Genomic DNA, 27,994 nt, shown 5'->3' with positions numbered 1-27,994 from the left:
CGGGTTAAGCATCTCTACTTCTGATGACCACCATTGCGAGAAAACACTTTTTCTCACTGTAATTCACATTCTCAGATAATACTTCTTGTTTTCAATTAGTTGAAGGGCCCCCACTGGAACCATAAACACTTGTTGCACTTCGCCATCTCATAGCTCAAGTCTCAAAATAATCCGAAATTCAGGGCATTCTACTCGGATACCTCGGTATACCATCACAGCACCTCAAGATGTCTTGCCTCAACCACTGATCTCTTACTTACGACATCATGCTCAGATACAACAATGCATCCTTTCAGAATCTCATAACCGATCTTCCTCTCACACAATTCGTAACCCTGGCATATTCCAACTCTCAACTAAAACACGGAGGAATCGTTAATGACTCAGAACACGTTGACGACCATCCGAAACTCCCTCCTCTATTGCTCAAAACCCATGCAAGAAACACATACCGACCCTAAAATTGGTTTCCCAATCAACTTCTACCTTTCCCAGCGTGCATATAACCACCCATACATTGAACCAAAAATTCTCAACCGCTGAAACTATCCTTACGAGTCACCCACCGCTACAACCTCGAAGGATTCCTAACCACCACAAGTTCTCCGATCAACGACCACCTGCCATGGAGAGACTCATCCTTTCCTGAACACATACAACATGTATTATCTCGCTTTGCACTTCGCCTCGACCACCAATAACCCGGGTCTCATGTATCCATAACGTAGGTCACTATATCCAGTCCTCTAACCGCTGTTGAACAAATCTCCAATAATCTCAATAAAATACCCAGTTCTCCCCCACTCAGGGCTCTAACCATCACCATTTGGCACACCAAAATATTCCACAGACTGTTCCACCAGGTACATCACGCTTACTCTTGGAAAGTACCATATAACACTCGATGATCTTCTCGGTAGAGACCAAGCAGCCCCCAATATCCCGAATCTCAGATATAATCCTTGAAAAAATTCCCAACTTGTCATCCGAAATCTCACACTGACACACTACCGGACATCTCAACTGTCTCATAGTAGCCATGCCTTTCAGTCTAAAAATAATGAACCATCACACTTCTCGTATTCAACTCCCCAACCAACGTCCCATTATGAGAATTATCATGAGAGCAGAGACCTCACCCCTGCACTCGATATTCTTCATAGAAAATGAGAGCCACCTCCTCAAAATACTCCTCTTGATCACCCGACACTACTGCTAACATATGCCCTACTATACTCAAATAGGGTATATCCTTGTCCTTGACCATGCCAGTCCCCAATGATGACCCGACACTACTGCTAACATATGCCCTACTATACTCAAATAGGGTATATCCTTGTCATCTGAAATCTCACACTGACACACTACCGGACATCGCAACCAATGCTACCCCACAGGGTTTACCTCCAAGCTCAGAAACCGGAAGCTCAATATCTCTTCTACTTCTCCTAGGAAACGGAAATAACACAACTCTGGTCACAAAAGTGATATCTCCACTATCGGCCGATTGCTCAACTCATACCGTGATCCTCCGTAAAGCACCATCTCTACTCATCCCTGAGTCTTGTGGCTCCAACTAGTATCTCACCAAAAATCTCTCGGGAACTAACTTGATTTCGCTCTTGAGGTATGCTGCATTGAAACTCGTCCAATATGGCCCTCTAGCCCCTCACTCTATCACATCTGATCTCAGTCTAATCAATCACAACGAGATAACTGGTAAAACCGAAAACACTAACCTCCACGAGTCATGGTACTCGAACCATGTTATCTCCTCTCAATCTCCTATAAATCATGGTACCCGAACCATGTTTTCTCCTCTCAATCTGCTACTTAGAACCTCTGGAACTCTCCCTGTTTTGAGTACGGGTCCTCTGCTTTCAGTAGTACGGGCCCATACTACCTGCCACATCTACCCATACTTTCCACACGGATCGTCCCAGATTTCCTAAGCGGCTGCTCAACCTTCTAGACCACCAATCCCGTTAAACCTGGTCGCTCTCCAACGAATACGCTAATCTATCATTGTACTCATCTGACTAAGGTCACTCCCTAGGCTCTCCCTAGGTTCTCACACTTCTCTGCCATCAGCTGTTGAAGAAATCCTTATGATGCTAGCCATCTACCTCCTAAATATCGTCATATTCACTTAGTAGATGACTCCCATCATCGAGAGTTCCACAAAGCACAAAGCACAAAGCAAGCAACATTCGGACATCGAATAATCTCCACCAGCATGTAAAACGACTCTAGGTTACTACCCCAATTTCTGTACTCACACCCAAAAGGTATCACCAAACTTAAGCAACTCTACCCCTCACGAGTATCTAACTACTCTCTCAGCAGGCTCCTCTAATGCTCATCTAGGTACCTCTCCTAGATTACTCCTCTACTCAAATCTCTCTAAGGATTCCTGCAGGATACTCTTACTCTCGCATATATTCCAAGCACATCATAGATAATAGCAACTCCTAGGCTAAGGCATCACAAATCAGACAACTCTAGCCCTAGTATATGAAATACCTAGCCTATCTTCTAGCATGCATCATTACTATCTCAATAATAACTCATAACACAAATAAGTAGGGGTAGTTTGGTAAATCACCGTTCGGGGTCTAGCTGATTGTACACACTCTCCTTCTCGTTGTACACACTCTCCTTCTCGTTTTTCTCTTAGATACTTTTACTCGTTTTAGAAAAATCTTTTCTCAAATCCTCAGTTTGAGTCCAGACTTACCCGAAGGTGCATCCGAATCCTTCAAACCAAGGCTCTGATACCAACTTGTAACACCATAAATTTTCAAAATGTCTCTGATGCCAACTTGTAACGACATGATTTTTCAAAACAAAATTTTCAATTTTAAGACTCATAAAACATATGTCTCATCATAAATTCTCAAAAACAACCAACAAGTTTTCAACACAATTATTCAAATCCAGGATCCTCTAACATGTTCCATCTCGAATGTATGTGTGTGTACAATCATACCAGCATCTTCCTGTTATCTCCTAAGGTACATGAAACACATAACATATAACACGGTAAGCAAGAATGCTTAGTGGGTTCCCCAAAATACCACATACAACAAATTTGCCACTCGAGGCTATACTCTGTAGGACCCTCCGGCCCATCTGTCTCAGCGGGAACCTCCAGTCCCGTAGCTCGTTGGACCCTCTGGTCCGGTCTAGCTTGTTGGACCCTTCGGTCCGGTCTAAGAAACAATAATATAGCATACAATACATATCACACAATCATGCATAACTCAACAAGCACATAAGACCCTATGGTCACACATAATTACCTCCCTAGGTAATGTATAGTGAGAAGACTCACCTGGCAAGCAGCTAGTAAATAACCTCGCTCCCGAATCTCGAACTAGCCTCCACCTTTCTTAGAAGCTCCTGGACAAGATAACCTTAGATCTACTGGCCTCCTTCACGATCCTTGCTTGAATTATCCCCTTTTCTTCCATAAGTAATGCACTAAACACTCAAATGCAAGCTCAAACTTTCTCTTTAAGCTCTATTGCTGATTAGGGTTTCTCTCAGGGTGAAGGAATGGTTAGTGAGCTGCAAATGAGGCTGTAGGTTCCCTTATATAGGCCCCAACCCCAAGAAATTAGGTTTTCTCTACCCAACACCTACTCAGCGAGTCAGCTCTCTGACTCGTCGAGTCTACTCATTAATTCCATGTGGACCGCTCGACTCTACTTGACGAGTTGGACTCACAACTCGCTGAATCACTCCATAAGTCTCAAAGTTAATCACATGATAATGCACCTGAAAGTTTGGATGTTACAAATATACACATCTATTTTAAATTATATAATCTTAATTCGTTTGAATGATTTCTACTCGCAATTTACACATGAATAAAATTATATATAATTTGTAGTTTAATATTATTTATATTTATTGTTATTGTTAACTAATTTTTTCAAATTTATTTACTTAATGTTTTAATTTATATCATTATAATTATATAAAACATCAAACATTATTTTTTAATTTTAAAGGTAACAATACAATCATTTATATAAAGTTATTTTTAACTATTGTTACTGTAAGTTATTTTAAGTTACTTATTTGGAAACTTTTAACGATTATAAAAATATCTTTAGGAAATATTTTAGTGAAATTGAGAACACAATTTAGTTTTTGCATTTATCACTTTTAACTATTTACAAAATACTTTTTAGTTTTTTAAATGAAACTGATATTTATATTGAAGTTGACATTTTAATGTTATATTTATGTTCACAATTTAAGTATTTTGTCCAAATTATTCAAAAGTTATAACTTTAAACCGATAATGGTTTATATATAAGAACATATTAAATGTAATAAATTAATATAATATGTTAAAGGTTAAAAACATAACTTTATAAGTAGAAGTTAAAATATTATTTTAATATTGAGATTTAGTTTATATACGATTACATTTTAGGTTTGATATTTATTTAACCTAATTAACCAAATTATATTTATTATTAGAAAGAAAAATTGAAAAGTCATGAGACTTTTAAATGAATGTGGTGAAAGGAAAAATGTTTCATTTATAAGTATAAATGATATTCATATATCAAGGTTGTAAAAATCGTTCGGCAGTAGCTCGGTGGTCGACTGACGATAAACGATTAATCAGACTCGGCGGGGATTAATCGGGGACCCTAAATTATTAATGAAATTATTTAAAAAAAATTAATATTTCCTAAAAAATTAAGTATTTGGAAATTTTAAATTTTAAAATTTTAAAATTTTGAAAATTTTAGTATAATATTTTAAAATTTGAAAGCTTAAAAATTTTAAATTTTAAAATTTTGGTGTAATATTTGAAGATATTTTTTTTTTGAATTTTTTAAATATTTCCCACCTATGATTGTTGATGACCGCCAAGGCCAAAGACCATCAAGCCCGAGTTTGACCGATTTTGACCAATTCCCGCCAAGCACCCTAATCGTAATCGGTTCGAAGCCACCAAACGATTAATCACCTATTAATCGGCACCCAAAGGCTGATTTCTGCAACACACACACACACAGATATATATATATATATATATATATATATATATATATATATATATATATATATACATATATATATATATACATATATATATATATATATATATATATATATATATATATATATGGTTAGGTTCATTTGAGACCACCTATATTTTGTGAGACCGTGAGACGTATTTTTTTATTTTATTTTTTTATTTTTTTTTATTTTTTTTAGTTAATTCAAGTTCTAAAAATAATATTTAAAAAAAGAATTTTTGGATTTTTCCATTTATTTTGCATTTTAAAATTATTTTTTAGAATACGTACAGTGTAATATTCTATTAGAATAAAACCGGATTTTTTTATTATTTTTTTTAGTTAATTCAAGTTCAGAAAATAATATTTAAAAAAAGAATTTTTAGATTTTTCCATTTATTTTGCATTTTAATGTTATTTTTTAGAATATCTACAGTGTAATATTCTATTAGAATATTTCACGTATTTTTTTAAAAAAAAATGAGATTTATTTTTTATATTTTTTTTAGTTAATTCAAGTTTTGAAAATAATATTTATAAATTTTTTTTTTAGGTTTTTTCATTTATTTTGCATTTTAAAATTATTTTTTAGAATATGTCAGTATAATATGCTATTAAAATATTTCACGTATTTTAAAAAAAAAACGGGATTTTGTTATTATTTTTTATTTTTTTAGTTAATTCAAGTTCCGAAAATAATATTTAAAAAAAGAATTTTTGGATTTTTCCATTTATTTTCTATTTTAAAATTATTTTTAGATTTGGTCTCACGGTCTCAAAAAATTTGAATGGTCTCAAAAGAACCTGAATATATATATATATATATATATATATATATATATGGGAAAAGTGAATATACCCTTAAGGGTATATAAGCTTAGATACTCAAACCCATTATAATACGTCATTTTGTTTAATATATTTATTATAATGTTCTTAAACTTCAACCATTAACTTGATTTACCTTCAAAATTTTCGAAATTTCATTATTATGTTGCTTTTATATCATATCTTTTTGCCGAACACCTACTAGGTTATATATATTATAGTTGAAAATGAAAATTATGTAAGAGGAATATAAATGTGAAATTGAAAAAAACCATGGAAGTAAATCAAGTTAGAAGTTGAATTATAAGAACATTGGACAATTACAATGTATATATATGATACAAAACCATGTAGTATAGTGAGTTTGGGTACCTAAGCTTATATACCCTTAAGGGTATATTCACTTTTCTATATATATATATATATATATATATATATATATATATATATATATATATATATATATATATATATATATATATATATATATATATATATATTAGGTAAAATGGGGTTTTCAACCAAAATAGAAAATAAAATGTGGATTTTATGTGACAAAAATGTTATCCGAGAAGAGTAACAATATTTCATTTGTGTATATTAAAAAAAAAGCATTAAACTAGAAAAAAAAATTCTTTGATTTTTGTACTTATATAAAATAATACATGAATCAGGGGTTTGTAGTTTGCATGCACGTCTCAGAAAAGAAGATTGTTTTTTTTTACGATCCACAATCAAAATAAAAGTATTTCCGATGGTAAACATTTAATAAGACTTAACCATTTGGGTTCTGGTGATTTGGTAAGGCATGTGGAAGATATGGTGGATAACCTATTGACTCATGTTCAAATCCTGGCACCACTCAGCTCTTGTGGCCATGGAGGTTCGCTTGCAGTGACTCCAGGGCATGAAACAAAGCTTTATGTTTGCAGCGGGGGATTAGTCGGTGCGCGAAAACTGGCCCGGAAACCCTCGTTAGGGAAGTTCCCTTTCAAAAAAAAAAACATTTAATAAGACTTAATATTTTTCCCATCTTATAATTTTGTTAATTTTGACTTTCAATTAAATACCTCTCCGATTGATAAGTTCTATCAATTGTTTTTTTCTTTTATTTATGAATTTAACTTATAGATCATCTATCTAGAATGTTTTATAAAACTTTTTCATTTAGTTAGTCATGTTCTAAACATGTTATAATTTGATAAGAAATATGTTAAATAATAATTATCATTAATGATTAATATAAGAAAGTTTCATAAATAAAAAATTATGACATAAATAATGACAAAACTGCAAATTTGGTCCTTGTGGTTTTCAAAAATCTTTGGATAGGGTCCAAAAAGTTTTCGACTTGCATAGAAGGTCCAAAATCAAAGTTTTTCTGGGTTTTTGGTCCAAAAAAACATGAAAAGACGGTTTTGCCCTTTTATTTTCCTTTTTGTATTTTTATAATTATTAAAATACTATTTTAATTTAAAAATAAAAAGAAAAGAAAATAATTAACACACACCCACTTACCTCCACCTCTCTCTCTCTCTCTCTGTCTCTCTCACACACACACACACGAAGAACTTCTTATCCCAATCCCGTCTTCAATTGGCAACCTTGAAAACCTCCAAGACTTGATTTTAATCTCCATCAAACTCATCAAAAAAATCCCAGGTGAGCTTTGGAGCTACCGGAGTCTCAAGACTCTTTACTTGTTCGACAACTGATTCCCCGGAGTAAACAAAGACCTCACCGGAGGAAACAACGGCCTCATCGGAGTCTGGTTCAACATCCTAATTTCACCACCACCACTATCATCCCCTCTTTATACCCACCGTCGGTAGAACCCTCTATCCCTCACACACTCACGCACATGATGAAAGAAGTACATCGACTCGCTCCTTGTTCATCTTTAGTTCCCAATTAAATCATCAACAAATCATCTTTCTCCTGCACATCTTACATTCCCAATTTCAAGATCAATTACATATCCCTAGGCTAGAGTACAAAGAACAAAACTGATTTCCCAAACCCTAGATGATAATACGATCGAATCCAGCATCAGAACACTTGTAACTCGCTTTAATCTGATTATCTTAGGGATGGAGTTTGAAAGTAAATATGTTCAAGAGTTCTTCGCCTACAGGTTCATCATTTTCTTCTTGTAAGTAATCAGAATGATGCTTATGACAATACTTTTCAGAAATCTTGAAACTCTGACATGTTTTTAGGGATGTAGTTTTGGATTCTGGGATTTTTATGGTTTGTTCCAATTTTTAAGATTTTCTCCATTGAAGTGTTCTTGGGTATTTTTCCAGATTTCAGTTGATTCCGTGTTAGGATGATATTTGTGTTCGATTATTGTGGGTTGAATATGTTAAACGATTTTTTGATTGAATTAGTATGTTGAATAATTTTGTTTCTGATTTGAGATGAAGTTTTGATGGAGCATCGATATTAATTTTGAAAGACTGGAGCTATTTTTTTTATAGTAATCAATGTTTACACTTTATTTTTATTATAGATTTTGTGATAAGTTTGATGTTGGTATGTGTTGGAGTTCCTTGTGTGTGTGTGTATTTGGAGTTGCAGGTGTGTTTATGTTTAGAGAGAAATAGATAGAGAGGAGGGGGAGGAGGAAGATGAGGAGAAGAAGGATGAGGAGGAAGAGAGAGAAGGGGGAGGGCTCCGGTGGGGTGGGTAGAGAAAGAGAGAGAGAGAGAGAGGGGGAGAGAGAGAGAGAGATGGGTGAGCCAACTTAATTCCTTTTTTTGCATTAATATTTATAAAAGAAAAATATAAAAAATACAAAAAAGAAATTTAAAGGGCAAAGCAGTCAATTCAAGTGCTCTATGGACCAAAAGTACAAAGATTTCCTAAGTTTAGGACTAAAAACCCAGAAAAACTTTGATTTTGGACATTCTATGCAAGTCGGAAACTTTTTGGACCGTATCCAAAGATTTTTGCAAACCACAGGGACCAAATTTATAGTTTTGTCCATAAATAATTGATATCTTAAGGAAATGAGAGGTATTTAAAACAAGAATATAATTAATGGGTAAAAATGAAACATTATATAAAAAGAAGAGTTAGATGTAGGGATGAGTAACGAGATTAGATACCCGCTTTCGGTACCAGAATTGCCGGTTTCAGAATCGGAACAACCTTAAACGATTCCGGTTCTAATTTTTTTTAATGGAACTGCTATCCTTTAGAACATATATATATATATATATATATATATATATATATATATATATATATATATATATATATATATATATATATATATATATATATATATAAGTGTTAAAACTTCAACAAATTTATTGAACCGCATATCTGGTATAGCACTACCTGCCGGTTTCAGTTACAACATTTTAGAAACTATCGGTTTCGGTTCCGGTTCTGATTCCAGATAAATAGGACGGATAGCCACCTAGGTTCATCCCTTGTTAGATGTTTAAAGAATTATAATACAATTTCCATTCAATATTATAAATACAGAAAACATATACACTTATATGTTATTAAGTGGTAATAATCGATCAATTAAATAATTAGAAGCTATAAAATTATTCTGTCATCGAAGATGCTTTGAAAAATGATATTAATAAAACTCGTGTGTGTATATACATTTTTCCTTCCACCACATTTATTTGAAATTCTCATAGCTTTTTAATGTCTTTATAATAATGATTATATATATAAACTAAATATCAATCTTGAAAGAATATCTTTAATTCTATTTATAAGGTTATGTTTTTTATGTTTGAACATATTATACTTAGTTTATTAGTTTTAATATATTGTTGGATATAAACTATTATCATTTCAAAGTTACAACTTTTGAACAGATTGTATAAAATATTTAAATTATAAATATAAATATAACATTACATTATTAACTTAAATATAAATTTTAGTTTAATTAAATAACCCAAATAATATTTTGTAAATAGTTAAAAGTGATAAATTATAGTGTCTTACTCATAATGATTATAAGTTGGTTAATAATGTTAAATAAATATTAAACCTAAAGTGTAATCATAAACAAACTAAATTTTAATATTAAAATAATATTTTTATTTTTACTTATAAAGTTATATCTTTAACTTTTAACATATTTTACTTAATTTATTAGATTTAATATGTTATTGTATGTTAACCATTATTAGTTTGAGGCTACAACTTTTGAACAGTTTGAACAAAATACTGAAATTGTTAATTTAAATATAACATTATATGGTTAACTTAAATATAAATTTCTGTTTCACTTAAAAAAAACTCAAAGATTATTTTTTGAATAGTCAAAAGTAATAAATTGTAGTATAAAATGCAAAAAGTAAATTATGATCTCAATTTAACTAAAATATTTTCTAAAGAAATTTTTATAATCGTTAAAAGTTTTAAAATAAGTAGGTTAAAACAACTTACAATAGCAATAATTTAATATAACTCTATATAAGTTATTATATTGTTACCTTTAAAATCAAAAAAAAATAATGTTTGATGTTTTAAATAATTATAGTGATAGAAATTAAAATGTTAGTCAAATAAATTTTAAAAAATAATTAACAATGACAACAAATATAAATAACATTAAGTCATATATTATATTTAATTATATTTATGAATAACTCGTATGTAGAAGTCATTCAAACGGTTGAAATTATACAGTTATAATGAATGTATATTATCATATAATCAAAATAATCAATATATTATATTAATTTAGTATACGAATTATATCAAATTTAATAACATTATTATTATATTTAATAAAACATATTTATAAAGATTTCAATTATATATATATTTGTGCGCGAAGAGTGGACGATCGCCTCTCTCTCTCTCTCTATATATATATATATATATATATATATATATAGAGAGAGAGAGAGAGAGAGAGAGAGAGAGAGAGAGAGAGAGAGAGAGAGAGAGAGAGAGAGAGAGAGAGAGAGAGAGAGAGAGAGAGAGAGAGAGAGAGAGAGAGAGAGAGAGAGAGAGAGAGAGAGAGAGAGAGAGAGAGAGAGAGAGAGAGAGAGAGAGAGAGAGATTTATTACAAGCTCGACGATGAAAATTGTGGAAGGAAAATACATTAGAAATATAAAGGACAACAGAGCTAGAAATACAAAGGACAACAGAGCTAGAAAGGGTCATATCTGAATGCGCCCTATATCATTTATTGCTAAAGAGAAAAATCTAACACATGAAATCTCGTCTCCTTTTATCACTCGATCTTTCTTTTCGTCCTCCATAGATTACTGAATCCTACAATTTCCACAGTACGTACATTCAACATATCAGTAAACTAGGAGCATTACGATCACATTTCCTGAAATTTTCTTATGCAAAACTAAAAAATAAGTTATTAAATGATTTTCCCATGTATGGCTTATGTTTTATTTATCAAAGAAACACATTAAGCATTTTTAAACCATGACTCACATTGTAGTTCAGCTAGTGAAATAATCAGCCATTTGAAAATGGTATATGTAAGTAAAGCCAGAAACTTGGATTGTTGTGGATGAGTCGATGACTACAAGAGTTTACCATATATATAGTAGCATCGTTGATTGTATAATTTGATAATGCTTTTTTATTTTTTTATGGGACATCGGGTAGTGTGTGATGAGTGTGTATTCATTAGTGGTATATATAAATCTTAAAAGTTGACATACTTGTTGCAGTCAGTATTGGGGCTGATCTTGTATGGAATTGCGACACCACATTTGCTGGGAAGGCTAGATGCGAGGGGAGCTTGTATTCCAGGTAAGGCATTATAAGCATTCTTAAGGCATCCACAAGCGGTTTTCTTGTCAGCTGTAGATTTAGCTGCACTGTTAAGTCCCTTAACACCAGCACAACAGTTAACCGGCACCGCCCCACCGTTCCTTAGGTATGCCAGGCAAGGAAACAAGCTGCTCGCCACCTGACCGCAAGACACGGCGGCTTCTGCATGGGGTGCGAACACCACCATGCAAGCCACCATCACACAGGCCATCTTCATCAACATACCCGCCATTGTTATAAATCTGGGTTCAGTTACTCAAGCAATTGGAGGTGTCTAGTGTTTTGGTGAAGAGAAATGTACGAAGGTAATGGGATTTATATAGAGCCAATAGTGACTTGATTTTCGGACCACCGCTATTTTTTTTTTTAGGGTCGTAACGTAAAGTACTGTTTTTTCTAAAATAGGATAAGTATCGTTATAGTAAATTTTAGGCATCGTTTAAATAAAAATAAAAATAAAGATAAAGATAAGAATAAATCATACCAGAAATTTTTTGTTCATAAACGTTTGTCCTTAGAACTATGACTTTATACTTCGTTTTACTATAACAGCCATAATCTTTTTGATACAATAAAATCATTTACCATGCTAATAAAAGTTATATCACTTGTATGTTAGTGTGAAATCTTAAGCACAAGAATGGGAACGTGAGAATTCAGGTATGTGACTATGTGAGATCAGTAGAGTAGTTGGGGGTGGGTCATAACATTGATCCAAGAATTTATGAGGGGCTATTATTTCATAGGGCCTACGAAGATCAATTTCTAGTGCGACCAGATCTATCCACTTTAATGGGAAGTAGATCTACCCAACCTTAATGTTATTCCCGTATAACTATGATAATGAACGTGTTAACATCATATGCACATTAGCTACTTGCTAGATCATTCTACTTACTTTAGGTTTTCGTTTTGGAACGGAGAAAGATCCTACGCACTACAAGAAAGTACAGCATTACCGGCGACAGACGTCGTCGCTAAAAGTGCAGTTTGTCGCCGCTAATACTATTAGCGGCGACGTGTCGTCGCTAAAACGTCGACGCTGATACTTTGTCGCTATTAATTAAGCTGTCGCCGCTAATGCGTGGGTGTCGTCGCTAAAGACTTGTCGCCGCTAATAAGGTCACGTCGCTGCTAAAGACTTGTCGCCGGTAATAACCTATTGTCGCCACTAAAGGCGTCGCCGGTATTGGTGTTTTTCTTTTATGTATATATATATATATATATATATATATATATATATATATATATATATATATATATATATATATATATATATATATATATATTTCACATTAAAATTAAAAAAAAAAAACTGGTATGATATTAATTAATCTAATCCTATATCATTCCATTCCAAAATATTAATACAATATCCGTTTAAAATTACTCGTCTGATTTAACATATAACAAAATATCGAAAATCCTAGTTTAAAATACTTGCACAAATAAAACATAAAAAAATCCTACAACTATCTACTCGTCATCATCGCTCTCCTCGTTTCCTCCGGTTTCATTTCGTTGTGGCAATGAACGAAACCAATCTTCAAGTGCAGCACTACATGCCGGATCTTTTAACATTGTTTGAAGCATTTCCAACTACAAATAAAACAACATAGTCTTATAAGTTAAAATAGCATTATAACATTCTATATACAAAATATACATTCCACATATTGCGTATAAAACATTATAACATTGTACTATAACTAACAATTACTAAATTTTGAAACTATTACTAAACTAACAATTACCAAAACATGTTAAACAATTACCAAAATTAAATAGTCTTGTCACCTGTGATTGTGGTGGTGGCTGTGTCAGTGGTTGTTCTTGATCGTACATCGACACAACCGTAGAAGGTTTACGCCCGATGCCTCTGATATGGCCACGTCGAACACCTAATATTTTTTCAAAACAATTTTGTGTATCCTTTGGTGTTAGACCGCTGGCTTCAGAAGATGCTTGAGTTTGTTGACTGATCTCAAAGAGTAAAGCATTCTGTATTTTCAAAAAAGAAATAAATATAATAAAAATTAGATTACTAACTACCCTTTGACGATATAATCACTTATATGATAATAAAAATTAACCACTTACGTATTGTTGCTCGACTGCAGGACTACTAAACACCCCTTGGCGATCAGTATTGGCCTTACGAAATGCTTCGATTCGAGCGATGTCCTATTTAACATTAAAAATTAGATTAATTATAATTTAAATAAACAGTTAAATATATCATAGCTTACTTCTTTGAAACATGCATTGCTATACGAGCACGATCCCCCTCGGTTTACAACTTGTTGTTGTGCACGGACTCCTTTGTTTGACGCCGAACGCTTTAGAAATTCAGGAGTTTGAAAATGCTCGACTGCTTGTGCCCAATTTTCACGTGACATACCATCGGGGGGGGGGGGGGGGGGGGTTGGCTAATGCCTTTGGGATATCTGTAAGCCCCCCGATATTCTCAAAATAAGTATGCGCTTTATTTTTTCGGCCTCTATAAATTCTTTGCAAGGTCACGTCAATGCTCTGCAACAATTGAGCACGCTCGGGATCCAAGTTAACCTTGTCTAAATCAAACTTATTCTACAAATACAAAAAAGTTAGTTAGTTAAATACCAATTAGAACTAAACTTAAAATATTGTCCAAGTTACCTTTAAATGAACCACTATGGCATTCCTTAAAGCGGGGGAAACATTATCCCAACCAGATACGTTCAAAGGGATGTTCATCCATATATACTTCCCAATCTCACGGGTAAACCAATTACCATGGTTCCCGACAGGGGAATATGTCAGCTCCCTATCGAAATCCAAATCTACAGGCTTTCCCTTGTTTGCCCTTATTATCTTTGATAGTTGAATGTTTTTTGCTAGGCCTCTTCTTTTTTTAGGGAGCTCAGCTGAAAAATATAATTAAAAATATTAGTCACGATAGCTTATAATAAATGGATAAAAACATCTAACAAATATATCATAATAAGACTTACCATCCTGTTCGTGTTGACCACGACCAAAGCCTACGGGAGGTGGTGGATCCTCGGCTCCATCACCTCCATGTCCTAAACCCATAACATTTGCCATCACGTACAAGAGTATCGCCCAACTAAACCCCATATACAGCCTGCAAAATTACAATATGAATAGAATTATAGCAACATATATTTTTTTTCATTTTTTTCAACATATCACATACATAAATACATTTTTTTTTCATTTATTCCACATATTACAAACATAAATACACACGTTATATATACAAATACACATAATCTTGTTTTCTACACATACTCATTATAACATCATACTTTTTTTTTTCTATTATAGCAACCTAACTTTTTTTGGTTTTTTTCATACATACAAATTGCATATATAATTTCAAAACTCATACATTACATATATAAATACATTTTTTTTTCGATTTTTTCTACATATATACATACATAAATACGTACATTATATATACAAATACACATAAACATGTTTTCTACACATACTCATTATAACATCATACTTTTTTTTTCTATTATAGCAACATATTTTTTTTCATTTTTTTCAACACATCACATACATAAATACATTTTTTTTCATTTATTCCACATATTACAAACATAAATACACACGTTATATATACAAATACACATAATCTTGTTTTCTACACATACTCATTATAACATCATACTTTTTTTTTTCTATTATAGCAACCTAACTTTTTTTGATTTTTTTCATACATACAAATTGCATATATAATTTCAAACCTCATACATTACATATATAAATATATTTTTTTTCGATTTTTTCTACATATATACATACATAAATACATACATTATATATACATATACACATAAACATGTTGTCTACACATACTCATTATAACATCATACTTTTTTTTTTCTATTATAGCAACCTAATTTTTTTTTTGATTTTTTGCATACATACTAATTACATATATAATTTCAAAACTCATACATTACATATATAAATACATTTTTTTTTCGATTTTTTCTACATATATGCATACATAAATACATACATTATATATACAAATACACATAAACATATTTTCTACACATACTCATTATAACATCATACTTTTTTTCTATTATAGCAACTTAATTTTTTTTCATTTTTTTCATACATACAAATTACACATTCACATTCACAAATAAAACACATACAAATAACATACACATACAAAAAAAATACTAATGTAAAAACACACAAATGCATAATACACATATAAACACATTCTATTTATAAAATGAAAGATGAAAAGGAACCTGTGGTAGTCTAATTTCAAAATTTTCCGGCAGAAATTCCACAGTTCCGGCAACAACTCCGGTAACAACTCCAACAGCAACACAACCTTAAATTAAAAGGTTAAACTAAGTAAATAAACATCAAAACATAAGAAGAATCGGAAATAGGGAAGAATTTTGACCTTAAATGGGTAAAAATTCCGGAATTGAGGTAGGATCGTCTCCTCTTGGTCGTCGGTAATGGAAGTCTAGGTCGCCGGTATTGGTAGCAACCGAGGTTTGGATGGCGGTGGTTTGTGCAATGGATGTTTGGACGGCGGCGATTGTGGTGTAAGAAAGACCGGCGAAGTCGATGGAGAGAATGAGAGAAAAGGCAGAAAGAATACGCAGGAAAGAGCGAACTGGAGGGGTTATCTGCGCAGACTTTTAGCGGCGACGCCTATTAGCGGCGACGTATGGGTATTAGCGGCGACGTATAGGTATTAGCGGCGACAAGTCTGGAGGGAAAAGTCAGCGCCTTTTTTCACACCGTTACAACCGTTCGATTGAATACAGATCGAACGGATAGGGTTCATTTGACACGGATCGCTACTGTTGACTATTAGCGGCGACAGCTTTAGCGGCGACATTGGGCATTAGCGGCGACATGTAATGCGTCATTTACATGTCGCCGCTAATGCCTGATATCGCTGCTAAAGCCGTCGCCGCTAATACTCACATTTCTTGTAGTGTACCTAAAAGGCACTAGCCAACCGTTAGCAACAAAAAATATAGTTACGAGTCCAAATTTAATAAAACATTAGAAGAAGAATACCAAGACAACCAATTTAAGTTTTGCTTTCTTGCCCTATATTTAATCCAAACAAAACTCATAGCTTTTATTCCTCAATGATCATCGAGGGAGAAGTAGGCTTGTTCAACACATCTCGTATTCCAAATGAGCCAAATGACTAAAAAGAAGATGCCACCCAACAATTTACGTTCAGGAATTCAATCGACGTACGAGCAACAACAATGAATTCTAAGATAAGGGAGACCCAAAGAAAGTTGGTACCATATGAATCAAATAAACCAGATGGTTCACACCATTGACCAATGACATTTAAAACTAGGGGTGAACATGTGTCAAGTTGGTTCGGTTTTGGGGTAAACCCTAACCCAACCTGCGTATTTCGGTTTTTTGGTTTTAGAACCCAACGGGTTCGATTTCTAATCGGGGTCGGTGATCGGTTTATGGGTTCAACCCACACTAGTACATAAGATATTTGATGATGCGGTTAATATAATTTGTTAATGCGGTTTTCTGACCGCACCAAAAAATATGGCATTATAAAATAACACTATTTGATTATGCGGTTTACAAACCACATTAAAAAACTGTGGAAACCGCCTTATAAGATATTAAAATTAAAATAACAAATCACATTAAAAATCAGGAACTATTCTATTAAATATTAGCACTAAAAAATCAAAAACTATCATATTAAGTAATCGTACTAATAAATAAGGAACCGCTATATTAAATATTAGCACCAAAAAATAAACAACCGTCCTATTAAATAATCGCACCAGTAAATCGGGAACCGCTCTAGTAAGTAATAGAGCCAAAAAATAAGAAATCGTACTATTAAATTTTATATATATATATATATATATATATATATATATATATATATATATATATATATATATATATATATATTCAACACAAAAGAAAAACCGCAATATAAAAAATAATATATCATTTAAAAATCATCAATAAACAAAAACATAGTTTTTAACAAAACTTCATTATACAAAAAACCAACAATTTCTAATTTACATTTTAGTTATAATAAAACGCAAAACATTATAATTCTTAGAAAGTTCTTTTCCGACTATCGTTCACCATCTTAATTAAACGAGGTATTATTTCTGAGACCATATCTTCAAGTTTAACGGGCGTAACAAAACTATTCTTTTTCCATAATTGCAACAAACAATATATATATATATATATATATATATATATATATATATATATATATATATATATATATATATATATATATATATATATATATATATATATATATATAAACACATAAAATATTGATATTTTAAATCTATACAACATACTTACTTTATTTTCAAAATCATGTTGAATAGTCTCAACAAACTCCTTCATATGTTTTATTACTATAAATCCACATTCTCATCTACCTTTTTGCTTGTTGCACTGTATTTAATTCACAATAACTATTTCAAACCACTTGAAATACATTGATAAAAATTAATAGAAAACATACATTTACCGTTTCTCACTTATTAACTCGTCCCGAGAAAACATTATCAATGAAAGAAAGAGAGTGGTAAACGTCCTCTTTCTTTTCTTGCTTCTTTTCATTATGTAAAGAATCAAGAATATGACCACATTTGCTTTCAGGATATAGGATAGAAAGCAACTAATGCATACTGTAAAAATAAAAATTATTTAACAAGTAAGCATATATGTGTATTGTGTATTTATATAAGTGTAGTGTGTATATGTATGTGAACGTATTATGGAAAGAAAAAAAAATTACCCCTGTAAATATAGAGCAAGAAAATATCGTTTGCCTTTATGATACGAAAATACTTCTTCGATATGTTTAGTGACGGGCGACAGGTCTGTTTTAGTATCTAAGCGTGCAATGCAAAGCGGATAAAAAAAGCACATTCGGAATTGGGCGACCTAAAAAGAAGCCTATATATATATATATATTACACAATGTTAGTAAAAATTAATTATATCTAAAAAGTTATTATACCATATTAAAAAACATAATAATAACTTACATCGCAAACCAATGAATAACACTATGATCAAGCCAATCTCTTAAAAGTAGTTTTAATACCTCGATATATTGGATGGTAATTTGAACCCCACAGTGATACATCCATTTGGGTGAAAAAATATTAACAACATTTGCATTCCCAAAAAACTCTACTACTTGAAAACCAACAGATTGAATTTGAGGTCTTTGTTCTTGTAATTCGCTTAAGGATGTAAACAAGTCAGGTTCTTCATGTGTAAGGAATTCAAGTTTGGTTTCGGATTCAGATTCGAGTTCGGATTCAAATTCGGGTTCGGGTCTGGCTCTGGGTTTGGGTGCATTTAAATCAACTTGTGGTGGATTCGTTGATAACATCTACAGACAAACACAAAACATTAGTAATTAGATATGATTATATACAAACATAAAACATCTAAAAAAACATAATATGTCTAAAAATGAGCAAAAAACAAGTTTTTAAGACTAACCATATCAACTAAACCACCTTGAAAATGTTCATTAATTTCATGTTGATAAGCAATGTGGTTTTCCACAAACTAAAATAACAAAAAATTATCATAATATTATCAAAATAATACTAAATTAACAAAAAATAAGAGTGAACCGGTTGAATACGTGTGGACGATAAACTAAAGTCGTCATGATGTCATCAACATGTATGTGTGGTGAGGCGCAATTCGATCCTATTCTCGTGCCACTATTTGATTTGCTAGGTGTCTTGTTCACAAGCTACAATATTTCGCACTAAAAAAGCTATTCTGTACTAGTGCCATGTGTTCACGAGTTTTGGGTTTAAACCGATTTTTAAGAAAATGTAAATAAATTAATAAATTAATTCAAAATATTTTTCAAGCCATTTAAAGCAACCAAAAACACCAAAGTCTTTACATAGTTCAAAGAAATATTAAAACAACAAAGTTTTGAAACTCATAACCAAACATGAAAATCAAAGTAACATAAAATAGTTGGGTGGGTTGGGTCGGGTTTGTAGGATCCCATGAAAATGATATTGCGAAATTAAGAACAATCAACATGAATTAAACGATAATGAAAAGAACACAAGGTGTAAATAATTATGTTTAAGCTCAATTGTTTTCTGGAATATAATCTTCAAGTGTACAAAATATGAAATATCAAAACTCTCTCTTCTAACACACAAGACTACAACACTATATATAGTAGTATTATCACAGACTCCAAAATATATATAGTGTGACTATGGCCTAAAATACAACCTCAATGCTCACACTAAAATAGAAAGATGTATCGAAGGTCCTTCCTTTTGATATAGACAACTCAATTTCTCTATCTATTTCTCAAATGCCTTCTACACGAGAAATGTCACATCATCATATATAATATCTCTTAACTCAACATCCCCCTCCCCCTTTTAAATGTTGGATCTAATGAGGTACACGTTTTTCTTACATGGTATTCTCCCCTTAAAAGTGTGAGAATCATCAACACCCCGGGAATGTGTAGGAGAGAGGAACATATTTGAAAAATGTCACCATCAAAACACATAGATCTGAAAATTTGAACTTCCCCTTGAACAATCAACCCCCTCCCCCAGTTTGAACATACAACACTCCCCCTTTATGAAAAATCATGATTTTTTTATAGATATGAGAATGTTGACTCTCTTAATGGTTCAGAAGGAATGTCGAAAAAGAAAGGTTGTGAAGCTCTGAATGAGAACATTAACTTTTGAATGAGTCAAATGAGAACTTCGGTATCAGCATCCAAAAATTTGACATCGGCATCAATGTCAAAAAATGAACAATACCTTCACTATCAATTTCAAAAAAAAAATCTTAGATCTAAAAAATTCGACTTCGTTATCAATAACAGAGATCTGAAAGCTTCAGCCTTCCCTATCAATGCCGAAAAGTTGAAAGCTTCGTCCTTCCCTATCAATGTCGAAAAATGAACAGTTGGTAGATGTCATTTTATGCATCTTTTAGGATAGTTTTTATCAAAATTTAGCATCATAATTTGCACATTTGCATGCCATTAGTTTAAGTAATGTTCAACTCATGTCATTTATTAGAATTATCGTACTGCTCATGTTATTTTTTCGGATAATTCGAGTGGAGTAGTACTTTACGAGCAACTTTGGATGCGTTTGATGGTGCATTTGAGTTAATTGGAGCTTGGAATTTATGAAGGATTATGAGGAATGATTGGAAGCTGTTTTGGTCAAGAAAAATTTGATCAAATTGATCCTATGAAAATATATTACTACATTTTAAAGCCTAAAGGATGTTGCTGACAGCTTTGATCCCCTGTCAGTATTTTGACCATATCTCATGACTCGTAACTCCAATTGACAAGATTCAAAATATTCCAGAAACTACACAAAATTTTGAACGACTTTCATGTTAACAAAAAATCAAAAATGCAAACACATTTTTCCAATATGCAATTGTATTTGTTGGTCGAGGTTTTGTAGGATTGAAAAATGATCAAGGGAAGAAAAATACAAAAAATGTGATCGCATTTTGCCCATTCTCCGATCGCATTCCTATGTCGAAGTTCAAAAAATGTCAAAAATAGCATCATACTTCATTAAACAACATTCTGAAATATTTTCAACAAAAAGGCAATCGCATTTTCTCATAAATACGATCGCAAATTTTTTTCTTGCTTCAGAAGCTTTTGACTTGCATATAAATACAACCTATTTGATTCGATCAAAGGTTAGCCGATTCCTGAAGCTCCAGACGACGAAAAGATGATTTCTCTATAATTTTAGTGATGCATGAATATCTGAAGACTGTAGATTGTGTTCTACGTTTAGTTTAGTAAGATTCAGTTGTGTAGTGTTTCTCTTTACTAGTTTTTATCTAATTTTAGTCATGTATGGCTAGAACCCTAGTTTTTAGTTATGTATTAGACTAGAATTTTTCATGTGATCAGTTATCAGATTTGGTTTTCATTGTGTTCTTCTATCTTGTTGTTTCAGTTTTAAGCTTAATGAATGTTTGATTTTAATTCTTGTTAGCCTAATGACCTAGCTATGGTTTAATCATTATAGTTAATCAGTTTATAGAATATGTAATTGTTCTTCTCAACTAGTAATAAATAAGAAATATCATATTTGTTCCATATTGGGATTTAACTCTGATATAAACTAAAATATCATACATTTAGGCTTCTGAGGTTGTGATAAGTATTAGGTATGGTTGGGAATTCTACACATATCTTAATGCAACTTTCCTGATCTTAATTAAGAGCTTGTTTAATTAGACAGTGAAAAGTTAGTGTTAACTGAAGAGATTATTTTGGTTAATTTAATTGGATAAAAGAGATTATACTATAGCCTGTTATTTTTTCTCAATACCAACTTAGATAGAACATATTTTTCATAACCACATCTTGGTTGGTTACATGAATAGGAAAATTGAGCAGAATCGAATTCGTTTTTATTATTGATTTCATTTAGTTTATTTCACTACAACTTTTAGTTTTAGTTTTAAATCAGAATCAACTTTTTTATATTTTCTGTTTTGATAAGTTTGTAATTTACACAAAGAGGCATTACCATTAGGTTGTGTCTGTGAGGATTCAAACATGCTTCCTTATGCTATCCTTTAGTGAAACCAATAAGTGAAAATTATTTTCTTAAATCATAAGCGACAGCTTTTTAACAACAATACATTCGCTATCAATGTGGAAATTTTTTCTCAGATCTAAAATTTTTGACCTTGCTTATCAATGTTGAAATTTTTTCACAAATATGAAAGCTTTGACCCTTAGACCTTCGATACTCAAGACTTCATAACTTCGACATCCAAAACATCCATGAAAAAACTAAAACACATTATTTTTTGTTTTTCGAGTTTTCTGAGGCTTCAAACAAAAAGGCAAACAAAACAAATATCTTCTTGAGTTTTCTAGGGTTTTCCGAGGCTTCAAAGAAAAACAAAACAAAGACAAAAATCTTTTTGTGTTGTTTGATTTTCTTAGGAATTAGACCAAAATAAAAGAGACGAAACAAAAATAAGATGGAAAAAAATGTTGTTTAAGAAAAAAATTCAGTATCAAAATTGATTATGAGAAGTGAAGGATTCGCTATCATAAAGAAAACTTAGATATCACGTTGGAAACTTCATAATTTTCATAGACATTGTTATCAAGTCCATGTAACCCCATATGTCGAATACTTTTCACCAAACCCATTGATGTAGAGAAACCTTACACCAAAATTTTTACGATCTCGATGCCCAACTCTTTTCTTCCTAAAATTCATTAACGATGAAGACATAGAGCCCAAAATCATGCTTTCCAACTAATCATGCTTCCCAACATGACTTTACAATTGTACACGAGCCCCAATACCCAATTTAGTAACACCTTTTAAGACCAACTCAAATTAACCAATTAAATTGTAACACTTTTCTCGACATATTAATAAACTCATGACTTTTATCTTTTCTGGCATGGAAAATTGAATAGCAATACACAATGATCAATTAGTAGTCAATGCTTTCATCATTTTCCAAAAAAAAAAAAAACATTACGGAGACGGTCTCTACACTTTTTACGATACCCATCATATATATCTTTGTCTTTTTCTAACTTATGAATAGTCAACGAATCTGATAAGCTGTCACAAATAGATTTGAACACATTTTGTGAGAAAGAAATAGTACACTTCACTTCTAGCTTTATCAACTTTTCAGAGGTGTAGAGAAGTCATTGTTCACGATTTGTAACGAGTCGGAAAGACAACATACACAGTCGCATGTTGTAGGAGAAACATACACTACTTAAGACATTATCAGACTCCAACATATGCGTTTGACCCTTCTAACATATCACATCTATTGTCTCCATTTGACCCAACATCATCTTCAAACAAATACATAGTTATTTCCTCATAACCAATCATCATTCGAAATCAACAATTTTTCAAACTATTCAAAATCAAAGCTTTAATCGAGACCCATCTTCCCAAAATGTGATATCAACATTAATTGTAGATCACATGGTTTTTGGAGTTGTTCCTATTTGATTTTTTATTTTGGGCCAAAGAAATATTCGGATATGGTTCAAACATAAGGCACAACGATATTTGTTTAATGAATCCTTCGACATAAAAATTTCTTAACCATCGACTTGAAAATCCAAAATCATTTTGAACATGCATGTCGAAGTCATTTGCTTCCCCTCAAAATTAGCTTCGACATTAACATGCCCTTTTAAGAATCCACTTGAAATTGAGAACTTGAGAAAAATCCTTCAAAATTATGAACTAAATAACGAAGATCCAATATCATATTTCTAAGAATAAAATGAATTTATTGGCTCTATGGTGAGAACTAAAAAATTACTAAATATCATATTGTACTAACTATGCGACTTTTTCTCAATTCTCCAATAACGAAATTTGTCATCATGTTGAATTTGAGAACTTTCGACATTTTTGGCTTTGAGAGATTCGACTTTTTTTACTTTGAAGATTTGTAATCAAAATACACAACATCTTTCTTCACAACTTCGACATTGAACTTTTAAATCACATCCTTTGGAGTTTGATACATTTGAACATATTGAATTTTGGGCTTTTTGTAAGGCATAATTCCTTCAAATGAATCACAAGAACATGAACAATCTTCAGTTTGAATTCCAATAGAACAAAACATTTTTACAACTTCAGGATATTTGCTTTGAAATTGTTCAGTTGCCACATTAGATTTGGAGTGTAAATCTTCTGAATCACAAGAATTTCCCAAAACACTTAACTCCCCCTCAACATTAGCATTTAGAGTTATCTCCTTTTCTGGAACATCAAGAACATAAAATAACAGGATGAACATCTTCAAGAACATCTTTATGAATTTCATCTGCATAAGTTGCAAGTACATTGAAACCATATGTACATGCATCAAGACGAATTCCTTTTTATAACTTCACCTTCTTTCTTATTCATTCTTCTCTCATGATAAGTAGAAATCAATCGATCAAGCAAAACTTTATGATTTTCGTGATCAAGAGGACAACCAATTAGTTCTCCATGCTTATCCATTTCACCAGAATAAATGCGTGAATATTCTTTAATGAAACTAATAGTCAAGGAATAAAGAAATTCTTCAAAGGTGTAGGTGTAAGGATTATCTCCATCCATTACAAACCATTTCTCATTAATTGCTTCTTCCATTTTAGATACGAAAACAAAAAGATCACAATATAGTGGATATTTCAAGAAAGAGAAAAATGGATCCAAAAACGAGTTATAGAGAGAAAAATTAGGACTAAAAAGGAATTTTAAGAGATCAAGAAAAAATATATGAACAAAATACTAATCTCTTCAACAAAATCGTTTCTAAAACACAAATCAATAACAGATTGGAACGAGTTTTTGAATAAGAAATAAGATTTGAACAAAGTTCTAGACAGAGAAAATCAAATCTGAATGAATCAAAGAATAAAATTCAATTTCTAGACACAAGAATTCCTTCCAAAAACAAAATACTTACAACTATAAAGAACGATGTAAGATTCACGAGATCAGATTGTCATTTAGGATTGTTGATCTTTAAATAGTTTCTTAAAACTTCAAGATTAATCACTGATAGCACATGTAGCATCCTTAGGAAATGACATTGTGGAACTAAGACAATCAACATGAATCAAATGGTAATGAAATGAGACGAGTTGTAAATAATTCTATTTAAGCTTAATTGATTTATGGAAGATAATATTCAAGTGTAAAAAATAGGAAATATCAGATTTCTCTCTTCTAACACTCAAGACTACAACACTATATATAGTAGTGTTATCACAGACTCCAAAATATATAGTATGAATAAGGCCTAAAGTACAGCCTAAATGTTCACACTAAAATAAATAGGTATATCGAAGGTCCGTCCCTTCGATATAGACAACTCAACTTCTCTATCTATATTCTCAAAATGCGTTCTTCACCAGAAATGCCACATCATAAGATACAATATTTCTTAACTCAGCAGAAACTCTAAAAAATAGATTTAAATGTAAAAATGAGAGATTTGTATGTTTTGATAGTCTTAATGTTAGAATGAAAATATGTCACACCCCGATCGTAGGCGGAAACGCCGAGGTTGCGACGTAAACATTAGATCATAGTTCACAACATATATTGAATAATACTAGCATTACATTCTTCCATAAATCTGGTATGAAGAATTACATTGTCGTCAATCTAACAGGCGATGGATACTAGAACAAGCTCTACAAATGTAAGTTAAAGTGAAACAAAAGGCCTAACAGATAGGTTAACCAAAGAAATGTATTATTCCATGACACACATGGTGTGTTTTCTAGCCCCTATATTCCTGAAGATAGATACATTTGAAAACAATACGTCAACAATAATGTTTGTGAGCTTTATAGGTTTTGACTATATGTTTTTATAATCAAAAGTGTGTTTAGAATTATGAATTATAAATGTATAAAATGCAACATGTTGACCCTTGTAAAATTCACACAAGTAAAAAGAGTTTTATTCATAGCTTTAAATCTGAGTGTTTTTATAATCAAGACTCAAGAGTGTTTTTCTTTAAACTGATGAATTATAAAAGCGTAAAGTGCAACATGTTCTACCCTTATAAACCTATACAAGTAAAAGAGTTTTGTTTATCTACATAACTTATTAACCTAAGTTAAAATTCGATAAAATGTCATGTCATTTTATTGATTTCTTTATTCAATTAAATCCATATTTGACACTTAACAACTTGAATAAATATTTCTAGTTTATTCATGCACATTCTAGAATGAATTTTTGGGGTTATAATGTGATCTTATTACCGACACTAATGGTTAAGAAAGCATCCATCGGGCACTATAAATGGAAGTGCCTAAAATATCATTAACGCATCATCAAAGTTGTGTAGTAATGAAAGAAAGAACAATTACACCCATTTAGATGGTATTTGTAGCTCGCAACCACATGTGGGGCTATCGACCCGTATAAATCTACACCACCCGCATAAATCTATACCAATAGTTCCATATTCCTCCTGGATTAACAGTTATAGCGCAGAGGACTGATACTAAGTGTAATGTTCTTAGTGAATGAAGTATTTCTCATATAGAAGTCTCATATTTATTAAGTCTAGGATATTGTGCACGTTTTTTAGTCTCAAACTCCTACGATAGTTTTATTGACTAATTAATTTAAAATTTTCAAGAAGAAGATCAAACTTTAAAACCTAAGTTATTATGATTTCTATACTTAGAGTTTTTTAAGCTTTATAATGAATTTCCATTAAATTATGGGTAGCAAATGGTTGCTTTTTGAATAAATCCATATTTCTAATAATGTGAAATCACCCAAATCACATAGTTCAAAAAGTCAAATATACTAAGAAAGCAGTATTTCAAGCAATGTAAAACCTCCTAAATCTCTTAGTTCAAAACCACAAATATACAAACAAAGCAGTATTTTAATTAGCGTGAAATCATCCAAATCACATAGTTCAAAAATATAAATATACAAACAAATAAGTATTGTAAGCAATGTGAACTCACCCAAATCACATAGTTCGAAAACACAAAAATATACAAACAAAGTAGCATTTCAAGCAATGTGAAATCACCCAAATTACATAGTTCAAAAACATAAATATGTTACGTCCCAAAATTCAGAACCAATTTTTTTTGGTTTTATATTAAATAAACCATCAACCAAACATGTTTGAAAAAACCATAAAGTATTCTGAGAGTATTAATAAACATCCCAAAAGTGCATCAGAGTCAACAAAGCGGAAAATCATGGTGCGTGCAATGCGATCATCCCGAGCCCTTCCATCTCAAAACAGAAGTACCTGAAACATAAACTAAAAATCGTAAGCACAAAGCTTAGCGAGTTCCCCAAAATACCACATACCATATATATATATGTCAGCTCAAGGTTGTATGGGGTCTATTTCACCCCCAAGTCTATTTCATCCCCAAGACTATTTCAACTCATATGTCATCATAAGGTTGTACCAGGTCTATTTCACCCATGGGTCTATTTCACCCTCGAGTTTGTTTTAGCTCATATTTCAGTGCAAGGTTGTATCAAGTTTATTTCACCCTACATATATATATTGAAAACAGGCACACATGCATACAATACATATAGCAAGAGTCACAAAGACTACAAGAACATACAATCCTCAGTGTCCTATAGTATAGTAAGTAAACTCACCTTGCAAAGTAGCTTAAAAGTCAATACGTCATCAGAATACCACAACTGGTGCTAAAAACCACCTAAATAATCAC

The 27,994-nt window shown here is 31.8% G+C and overlaps 1 protein-coding gene across 1 annotated transcript; it reads right to left on the bottom strand.

Moving 5' to 3' along the window:
• Nucleotides 1–10,945: 10,945 nt before the first annotated feature.
• On the bottom strand, nucleotides 10,946–11,962 carry LOC145047763 (non-specific lipid-transfer protein 1-like). Its single transcript, XM_078996096.1, has 2 exons — nucleotides 11,547–11,962; nucleotides 10,946–11,136 (listed from the first exon to the last, which is right to left on the bottom strand). Exons 1-2 carry the CDS (start codon nucleotides 11,888–11,890, stop codon nucleotides 11,127–11,129), a joined length of 354 nt encoding a protein of 117 aa, XP_078852222.1. The 5' UTR covers nucleotides 11,891–11,962; the 3' UTR covers nucleotides 10,946–11,126.
• Nucleotides 11,963–27,994: the final 16,032 nt, after the last annotated feature.

Source organism: Lactuca saligna, chromosome 5 (genome assembly GCF_052625555.1).
Source record: "Lactuca saligna cultivar CGN05327 chromosome 5, ASM5262555v1, whole genome shotgun sequence".
NCBI lineage: Eukaryota > Viridiplantae > Streptophyta > Magnoliopsida > Asterales > Asteraceae > Lactuca > Lactuca saligna.
The sequence above is the reverse complement of the archived record's forward strand: the minus strand, read 5'-3'. Positions and strand labels throughout refer to the sequence as shown.

Coding starts and splice junctions, on each gene's coding strand:
- LOC145047763 (XM_078996096.1), bottom strand. CDS start 11,890: ATGGCGGGTATGTTGATGAAGATGGCCTGTGTGATGGTGGCTTGCATG.